The sequence below is a fragment of the Clupea harengus genome, chromosome 19, assembly GCF_900700415.2.
Source record: "Clupea harengus chromosome 19, Ch_v2.0.2, whole genome shotgun sequence".
Taxonomy (NCBI): Eukaryota; Metazoa; Chordata; class Actinopteri; order Clupeiformes; family Clupeidae; genus Clupea; species Clupea harengus.
Window position 1 is genome coordinate 19,783,534 of NC_045170.1, and position 9,888 is coordinate 19,793,421.

At 43.1% G+C, this 9,888-nt stretch overlaps 1 protein-coding gene across 2 annotated transcripts; it reads right to left on the minus strand.

Annotated features, from left to right (window-relative positions):
* Positions 1 to 4,438: 4,438 nt before the first annotated feature.
* Positions 4,439 to 7,192, minus strand: polr1f (RNA polymerase I subunit F). Of its 2 annotated transcripts, XM_031586517.2 has the most exons (5): positions 6,857 to 7,191; positions 6,664 to 6,693; positions 6,343 to 6,484; positions 5,770 to 5,978; positions 4,439 to 5,037 (listed from the first exon to the last, which is right to left on the minus strand). In XM_031586517.2, exons 1-5 carry the CDS (start codon positions 7,153 to 7,155, stop codon positions 4,578 to 4,580), a joined length of 1,140 nt encoding a protein of 379 aa, XP_031442377.1. In that variant the 5' UTR covers positions 7,156 to 7,191; the 3' UTR covers positions 4,439 to 4,577. The 2 variants fall into 2 exon arrangements, with proteins under 2 accessions (XP_031442377.1, XP_012686887.2); XM_012831433.3 differs by lacking the exon at positions 6,664 to 6,693 and having other exon boundaries at positions 6,857 to 7,192.
* Between the last annotated feature and the right edge of the window lie 2,696 nt (positions 7,193 to 9,888).

The window sequence follows — 9,888 nt, forward strand, 5'->3', positions numbered from 1 at the left end:
TCCTCTCATGTCCTCCATTCTACTCTCTAAAAACCTTCAGCTGCGTTGTCTTTATTCATACCTCACCTGTTCATTCTGCTCAATGTTGTCATGGTACCTGAACATGTCTGTTGTGTGCATATTTTCTCACATATCAAACCAACTGTTTGGTCATCAGCCTTATGGGTCTTCTGTCTCTGTCCAGCTGATCTCCTCTCCCTAGTACACGCTTCCTTATTGTGTACAGGGCCGACATAATCACTCAGGATCCCATCAGCACCCACTGTCCACATGCACCTTCTCCGTTCTCAGCAGCACTGTGCAATCTCTCCTCCTCCTCCCATTCCTGCTTCTTTCACTTCACCCGCTTTTTTTTGTTCTGATCCATTACACAGTGCATGTTCTCTCATTCCCATGCGCACGCCTACTGAACTCCCTTTCTCTTTCTTTTCTCTCTCTCTCTTTGCGTCTCACGAGAAAGCGTTTGACTGAACTGGTCTCCCCCTCCACCATCTCATCTCCCTGTTTATCTGAAGGGTTCATCCCTCCGTTCTGTCGGGGGTGCCTCCTCTGCTCCTCCATCACCAGGCTGCCGTTGTACTGAGATGATGTGTTGCCGGCGTAAATAAGAGCTGCATGTCTGGCAGGTGAGGCGGAGGGGCCTGGAATGCTGCTGGGGGAGGAGATGGGTGATATAAATTCTGCATGTGTGAGAGAGCACCTGAGCGAGGAGAGGAGGGGAGGGAGCAAGCAGGAGACTCTGTGGGTGTGTGTGTGTGTGTGTGTGTGTGGGGGGGGGGGGTGTGCGTGACAGAGAGAGAGTGAGAGTGAGAAGGAAAATGTGTGTGTCTGTGCATTATTTGTGTGTAAGAGAGTTGTTGTGTGTGTAAGAGAGGGGGGGGAGTATGTGCAAGTATGTTATGAGCTGCGTGCGGGTGAGTTGGAGAGAGAAATGAAAGGAGAGAAGAGAGAGAGAGAGAGAGAGAGTGTGGGAAAGAGGTAATCAGGGAGAGAACAGGATGGGGTTACTTCGGTGTCCGGCAGCAGGGTCTGCCCTGTTTTCTCTTCAGCTTGAGTCATTGAGCAGAGCAGAGCAGAACTGTCGCCGAATCCATTTTCAATCACGTACCTGACCTCTCTCACTGTTTATCCCGCTCCAACTATCAATCTCCACTGCTAAACATCAAAGACACTTCATTAAACAGCCCAGCATTGTCACTTCCTCCCTGCCCCTCGGCTTCCATCCAGTCTGCTGACTAACATCGCAGACGACGGGCGGCCGCGTAATGCAAGATGGCCACTGTCCAAGGAGCGGAGCGGGCGCCCTCGGCACACTTCCCCCATCAACGCTCTTGAAACGCAGGGGCCTCCCCCTAGGGGTGTTAGTCAGGCACCGGTATCCACAACAGGGCCGTTGTCAGGGGAGACAGAGCGGGGATGAGTGATCTCCCAGGGATCCCTGAAGTGGCGGATAATGTGCTGTTCGGTGGTTGTGAAGCCTTGTGGCCGCAAACCGATAGTCGTGCCATGGGATAGGGCCAGAGAGAGAGAGAGCGTGAGAGAGCGCACACGCGAGAGAGAGAGGAAGAGAGAGAGAGAGAGAGAGAGAGAGAGAGAGAGAGAGAGAGAGAGAGAGAGAGAGAGTAGACGTACCCAGCTGGTGAGTCAGTGGTTCCATCAGGTGAGGGGCAGGGATGATAAAACAAGGGAGCCTGAGGTCTGACTGGAGTTATGTAACCCAAAACTGTGTGTGTGTGTGTGTGTGTGTGTGTGTGTGTGTGTGTGTGTGTGTGTGTGTGTGTGTGTGTGTGTGTGTGTGTGTGTGTGTGTGTGTGTGTGTGTGTGTCTGTGTGTGTGTGTTTGTGTGTGTGTGTGTGTGGTTTGAGAAGTGTGCTGGTTTTTTAGGGTGAATAGGTTACTTTTTGGGTTCCTGTAAATTACAGTTGTGGATGACTGGATGTATTACAGTCACCGGTAGTCGTGTGTGTGCGTGTGTGTATATATATGTGTGTATGTGTGTTTAAGAGAGTTTTTTTTTTATCTGATTGTCAACTTCACATTCTTCTTTGGCGACACTGCTGTATGAGCAGAGTGTGAGCCACTGGGCAGAGTTTTCTTGCGATACACTCCGCATGAGTCACTCCAGGATACGAACAGCCGTAAAAAACACAACAATCTCCTCCTCCCTAGCAATTAACTGGGGTCACTGGTGTAATAAGTGCATGCCAGCTCCCAGCCGTGTCCATTTGCGCTTCAGTGACAAGTGACTTCACTCAACTCACTCCTGTCAACTTCAGAAAGCCAATGTCTCAGGATGTGAACAGAAAACTGGAAAAAGAAGTGAAACTGAAAGTGAGAAATGATCTCTGTTCTGCATGATGTCAGAGTTTGGATCAAGCACCCCCCCCTTCTGCCCCCTCCTCCGTCCTTATTGGCTGACAATCAAAAATGAAAGCACCCCAGTCTCTGACCACAGAAACCTGAGCTGACATTTAACATGCTGGTCCAATACACTGGAAATAATAGAATTCTGCTTCAAGGACTATGCATTGTATGTATGCCTATTATTCAGCCTTTTGACCCTAAATGTGAAAGAGTATGTAGGCTACTATTTTGTTTTACTAGGAGCGGATGACAGGGACTTGGGAGTAAGCCTTGACTGCAGACAATGTCACACGGCTGGAATCACAGCCAAGCTATACAGAGTATAAGGCAATAGTAGCCGTGGTTGAGGGGAGTGAGGGTCTCCTTTGGCAGCTGTCTGCGGGGGCCTATGCGTCAGGGAGACACGCTCGACGTGATTTATGCCGTCCCCACTCCCACCCCTCTAACCGCATAAATCACCTCCCGAGCGCGCGGACCCCTTATCGGAGCACGAGGCCCAATAAAACCGCCAACATGTCAAAATGCTCGCTCGCCAGAATCCCACCCCACTCAGGTAGTTGAAAAACAAAGTGAGAACAATTCAAAATATGAGCGCTCCTGGCAGCGATCCTACCAAACCAAGAAAAGCTTCCCGGAGAGCTTTTGAGTCCGCAGGGATGTGAACGCCAGAGTTATGTACAGCAAAGAAAAAAAAACCTTCAAAGATAGACAAGAAAAAGGCGAATTATGAAAGAGTAACTGCGCCATACATCTGCCACTAAGCAACCTGTGTACAGTGCAGAGCTGAAGAGCCTCCAACCACCACTCACCAAACAATAGGAGTGAATACTTGGCCCTGTCAACGTGTCGATCCGTTTGAACGATGAATCTACAGGAGAACAGTTCCATGCGTGAGAGGCGGCGAAAGGCTTGGGATGCGATGAGGGACCTGGAATTTATGTCGCTCATGTATGCTGTAAATTTATTGGAAGTCATCAACACGCCAGCTCCGCGGTATAAACGCAGGGTTCCCACGTAAAATGTCCTGTCAAGTCTCCCCTGCTGTTTGCTGTGATTTTTTTTTTTAACGTCCAGCTCCCTTCTGAGTACTTTTGAAGGAATTACACAAGACCTAACGCCCTAAAAGTGTCACATTTTACGATCAGTTAAAACGTATGCAAATTTAATTGAATACATTAGCTGGAGGAGAAACTAAGAATTCCGGGGTCAGCTCAGGGAAAATGTTGGTCGTCTATTAATTCACAGTTACCACAATAAATTAGTAGCCTGTCTTCTACTCCTCCATTTCAAAGCGAAGCTTCAGTCGGGGCTCGCTTTGTAGCTGTGGGAACATCTCCACGGAGGTCACCGCGGGGATCTCAGACCGAACACCTGCCAATAGTCTGTTTTCCTGGGAATCTTTTTTTTCTGGTCGGGAGTCAGAACATTTCTGAGGTTTGGAACAGTTACACACGTTTCCTGTCCATGTAAAAATAGAAACGTTATACCTTTAACATTAACTGCTGGCACTGGGAAAACTGGGTTGGAAAGCTGGTAGGGGAAACCCTTTTTAAAAAAAAAAAAAAAAAAAAAAAAAAAGCAGGTGATATCGCACGCACTGGTAACTGTTTTTAGGACCTATATTCTTTGACCAAGCTCAAATGCTTTCATTAAAAAAAGAAAGGAAAGTAACGGAGTTTTATGGTGATCAAAGTAGGTGTTGTTCTACATCCCTTCTGAAAAGCAAAAACTTGCAAATGTGCCTCACCCTCAACAAAAGCATGCCGCTGAGTGTTGATACCAGCAGTAAGTGTGCCGCCACCAGAAAGAGTGTATAGATTAGTAGGCTATTACTCTCTTTACAGTGCTATTTAAGTGTAACTTAGTTCAGTCATACACATTACAAAGATGTGGTAGGCTTTAAATAGCTGTCTATCGAGTATGTTTTCTTTGAGTGGGTAGGTTATGCGCTAGTGGCTGCAGGAAGCTAAATTGCCCTGCTAGAATTCAACACAAGCCTGAAAGTGGTTATTCACAACAAGACATCACACTGCCCCCTATTGGTAAACACTCGTAATCACACGTTATCACAAAATAGGGAAAATACTTTATTGGATATATATGACTCAATATTTATGAGGCACTTCTTTCATTAGTTGGTAGGATAATGTCAAAATCAATGCACCACTAAAACATTGTGACAGTTGGCAAATTAATGTCCATTAAAATGTATTTCACTTTATCTTTTTCTTTTTAGCTTTGGGCTTTTCTAAATTGTCAGGAAGACTAGCATCATTTGCTTCATCAGACTCTTTCCTCTTCTTGCTGCCTTTGTCACTAAGGTAACCACTGGAGTCACTGGCAGGAACCCCCTCCGTCGCCTGACTACTTGTCTCCTTGTCTTTCTTCTTTTTCTTTTTCTTCTTCTCGACGTGACCATTCGAGTTCACGTCGCTATCTGTCCTGGTGAGCTCCGTATTACCACTACCGTTGAGCTGACTGTCCTTCACAACAGAGTCCTCAAGTGCCTCTTTGTCTTTGCTTTTGTCTTTCTTCTTCTTTTTCTTCTTTTCCGGTTGTACGCCATCAACCCCATCCAATGCAGCCTCTGTGGCAGTGTTGTCAGCTGGCATGAAGGGCTCCTCTGTGGCATCGTCTGTGCCAGGATCAGTAAGCCTCAACATCTCCTCATACCTGCAGAGCAGAAGATACATTAGTTGATGTAAACAGGCTTGCCACAAACCATCATAGTATGATTTTGAAGCTAAGAACACATAATGCAGGTTCCTGGTGTTGAATGAAGTAAAGCCAATTGTAATGCAGTAATCAAGGCAAACTAACAAACCGAAGTTTAATTGAAGAAATGATCCTCACTATGCCGTTTTCCCACAGATTCTAATTCATATTATACATACTAAATGTACAACCTTAATACATACTAGTTTTGTTTTGTTTGTAGCACTCAGGATTTACACATAAGTCTGTGCGCCTTATTTAAAGCAACACTAAGCAACAATGTGCCACACTTGCTCTTCCCTCTAGCCCTCCAGGCTATGCACTATGTAGTTCTGTAGTCCGGGACGGAACACCCCTTCATAGCACATCAACCATATCACTGGACGACACCAGTTAGTCTTTTAGGTATTTATCTCGCTAGTTTTAGACTGAAACTGCTTACTTTTGCTTTAATACTTCTTGAGAAGCCAATGTTTCTCATATGCATCCTGTGGATACATACAGCTTTACAGCTTCTACAACACATAACTGAATAGAGCAAAATAACAAAGAAATCATTTGGATCAGGATTTTACAAAATTACGCTTTGGGATTTCAGTATGTGATCAGATCATTTTCAATATCCCGATGCAAACGATGAGAAGCTCAATCATGCCCTACAAAAACAGAATGTTCACAGTTTTGCCTTACCAGGTCTTATGAAGCCTCCCACGAATGAGCAGGACACCAGCCGCGTCTGCATCCAACTGGACCACCTCAAACTCCAGGCTTCCCCCAATGACCAACCCTGAATCTCTCCACATCTCCGACGTCATCTCTCTGGGCTTCAGGATGGAGGCATTGAAGCAGCCGTGCACCAAGCAACCCACGAATGTCTGGCCTATCTTGTTGATCACTCCCTGTGTAAGAGTTAAAAAGAGAGAATAATGTGAGAAGTTGTTTTCACTTATACAATTCCAGCCTATGTTCAGACCAAGCTCAGTGCATCTTAAGCCTGGGAAATCAATGATAACCCCAAATACACACCAAATATGCCATTTCAGGCATATATATTCAACATATACAAGTATTTACATTCAAACTAGAAATACATGCACTCAAAATGTACACTATCTATCTAGTTCACAATGGAATGGAATGCAATACATGTAACATTTTCAGCTAAATTGTTCATCACTGCCATCAGCACATAATTTGATCCAAAAGATCAAGGTTGTAACCAAACATTACAGGATAACTTAAAACACATTAACAACATCCTACCTCAAGTTTTTGCCCCTTATTGGGTTTAAAGACAACAAACGAAGCTTCAATGTTCAGGTGAATGTATCCTTGGTCGTCGAATATGTCCCCATGCTGTCCCACTAACTTTATGTTGTCATAAGCGACAGGTACTCCCTTACATCTGGAAATAAACATGGCAAAAAAGACAAGTTAGACTACGCATGGACATCTTGCATTCAAACCCTTGTTCAATGACAATCAACATAGTTGGACTCTCACTTGTCACCCAACATTGGTATTGTTATACAATTGGTAGAAATGGCACTAATTGTGGCGTTATCACAACGTATAAAAACTAACTTTTTTCGGAGAGCTGATGAAAGCTGGCCACTGCCACGGTAACGATATCAAGTTAGCAGGATATCCACTTTGAGGTAACTTATTAGCCGGTTGCTGTAGCGCTGACGCTAGTTGCCTTACGGCAACACAACAATCATTAACGTTAGTTATAGACAACGAGAAGGCTAAAATCATCAATCTATTTTTGCCTTACTTTTCGGAAAACTTCAGAAGCTCTGCGTTAAGTTCTTCTTCAATTCCCGTCTTCTTCTTTTTCAAATACATGGGTGGCAGGGCAACGTGTCGTCGGTGTGTGTCGAGCACCAGGCACGAGTACGGAGTGTTAACAAGTTTACAAGCCTCTGCGAAAGTGGGTATTAAACAGGAAATAGCGGCTTCGTCTTTAACCGCTGTATATGTATTTTCAAAAGGTACTGACTGCGTCGATGTAGATATTTCTGTTGACATTTTTGCATGGTGTGGGTCATCTTCCTCATGCTGCAAGTTTGCCATGCTGCCGTAAAGTAGGGAACCCGTGGGAGAATGTCGCAAAAGCACAAATGCTCGGAAACCAAATATGTGCACTACGCCACCGTGTGGAACGGAGGGTAATGAATCGAGGGTAGGCTCATTTTCATGTGGGTTTTATCAAAGTCCTTACAGTGTATGGAGGATTTTCGGGGCCATAACTAAATAAATACATAAATAAATACATAAATAAATAAATGAATGGTTAAATACTTGGATAAATACATAATTAGATAACAAAATGAATAAAATGAGACACTAAATATATAAATGTTACATGTACTCGTGTGTATATATATATATATTTACGTTTTCATGTGTTCACATTTATTTATTTATACTTACATTTATCCACGGTGTAACTTGCTGCAGCAAAATAAATCTGTCGTCCCCCGTCACCAAGTCAGGGGGCGGGTTAAACCCTCTGATTGGTGAATGAACAGTATTACACACAAGGCAGGCTCAACCAGTCGATCAAGATCTCTTCGATCCAGAGGGATACCGAATTTTGGCGGGTATGGATGCCAAGCGCCAGATTTAGTTTAATGAAAGTTATTGAGCATTATTTAAATAAATCAAGATACCAGAATGTCCCAGAAGACATACCCTCAGCTGCTGCGTGAGGCTGCATCCTTAATTGAAGAGGCCCTCAACTCGTCTACTACTAGTAGTAGTAGTATTTCTAGTAGTAATAGTCAGTGGCGGCTGGTGATTTTTTTTTTTTTCGGGGGGCGCAGTTGGGCAGTGCGGTTTAAATAGCAAAAAAAAACACCCACAAGAGAGGTTTTGAGTAGAATATATATAAAAAACTTATATATAAAAAAGATTTATTTAATGAAAACACAGTGCTTAACACTGTCCATTAACAACTCTCAACAAACTGTAAAATTGGGCATGAGAGGTTTAGAGCAGAATGGTTTAAGAAACATTGGGTTAGGTTCCAGAGGTTTAAACATTGGGTAGTAGAGGTTTAGAGTAGACTAGATTCAGAAACATTGTGTACAAGAAGTTTAAAACAGTAGATTAAAAAAGCACAGGGTGTAGAGGTTTAGAGCAGAATAGAGTGAGAAAGACTGGATGATACCAGTAGTTTAGAGCAGAATAGATTCAGAAACACTGGGTTATACTAGAGGTTTAGAGCAAAATAGATTCAGAAACACTGGATGATACTACATGTTTTCGAATGCCAATTCGGTACCCTTCGTCCAACTGCTCTGCAATACTCAGTCTTCCAAAGAGGTTTAGCTTCAGGCTGTTATTTAGATGGCTAAGGCCAGATTCATGCTTTTACATTTTTCAGTAAAGTGCTTTAGATCCCTTATTCCTGTTGTAATCCAGAGTGTTTCAGACCCAGGACTTTGGAGCAACAAGACAGGGGAACCAAAAAAACGCATTACTAACTGAACAACCAGCTAACCAACTCTGCTTAGCATAGCCTCCAGCCACCTCCAGGGTTTATCGCCTGTATTGTCTCACTCTGCAGTCTCATCTGCTGTACCATCTCGCTGAGGATCGTGAACACATTTTCATCTATGTCTGTGTCAGTCAGGGCCGATATCGTTGATATAATTTCAGCGAAGCCCTCAATATGATTTTAAAAACAATGTGAATTGTCAGTTGCCTCCATCTCCTCAGCTACAGCCAACATTTCATTACCGGCTGCTGCAATCTTGAATTAGTCAAAAGCAGTCGATTCAAGTTGAACCACCAATCAGAGGGTTTAACCCGCCCCCTGACTTGGTGACGGGGGACGACAGATTTATTTTGCTGCAGCAAGTTACACCGTGGATAAATGTAAGTATAAATAAATAAATGTGAACACATGAAAACGTAAATATATATATATATACACACGAGTACATGTAACATTTATATATTTAGTGTCTCATTTTATTCATTTTGTTATCTAATTATGTATTTATCCAAGTATTTAACCATTCATTTATTTATTTATGTATTTATTTATTTATTTAGTTATGGCCCCGATAATCCTCCATAACAGTGTCTGGTTTTATCTGATTTCACCAGTTTTACCTCAAACCTACAATTTATGTCAAAACATCACAAAATGATTACCATCACTAGGAACACTCTTATTACTAGGTATTTAAGACTAGGTCATAGCTGATAAAGTGGAGAAATAGCCTAGTCTAAAGGTGAACGTGTCATGGTCAATAGTAATAATGAAAATATTAGCCTTGTTCCATCCACTAGTTGCTTCTAGTTTAGTTTTCAGGAAGTGAATTTATGGTTGGTAATACCAGACTATGTAAATATAACCACAAACTGGGGATAATCAGGGTCCAAGCAGCCCGCACAAATTGCGTTTAAATGATTCAACCTTTTCACCAGGTGAAAGAGGATAAGTGGAAATGTTAGAAAATTGTGGCCAAGTAAAAGCAGATCAAGTTTGAACGTTTAGAAACAGCAATGTATCAGTAATAATGCCCCCTTGAGCTTAAGAAAGACTAAATAACCTGGAATTTATGATGGAACACTGGGGAAACAATAACGACATACATCTGTGACTTATGTTGTTCCTCAGCTTATCATTAGTAATGTTGTTCACAGGCCATCATTAATGATGTTGTCCTCAGGTCATCATTGGTAATGTCCTCAGGTAAATCCTTGGTAACGCTGTTCTCCAATCATTATTAGTAATGTTGTCGGCATTGGTCATGTTGTCCTCAGGTCATTTTTTTAATTGCCCTCAGGTAA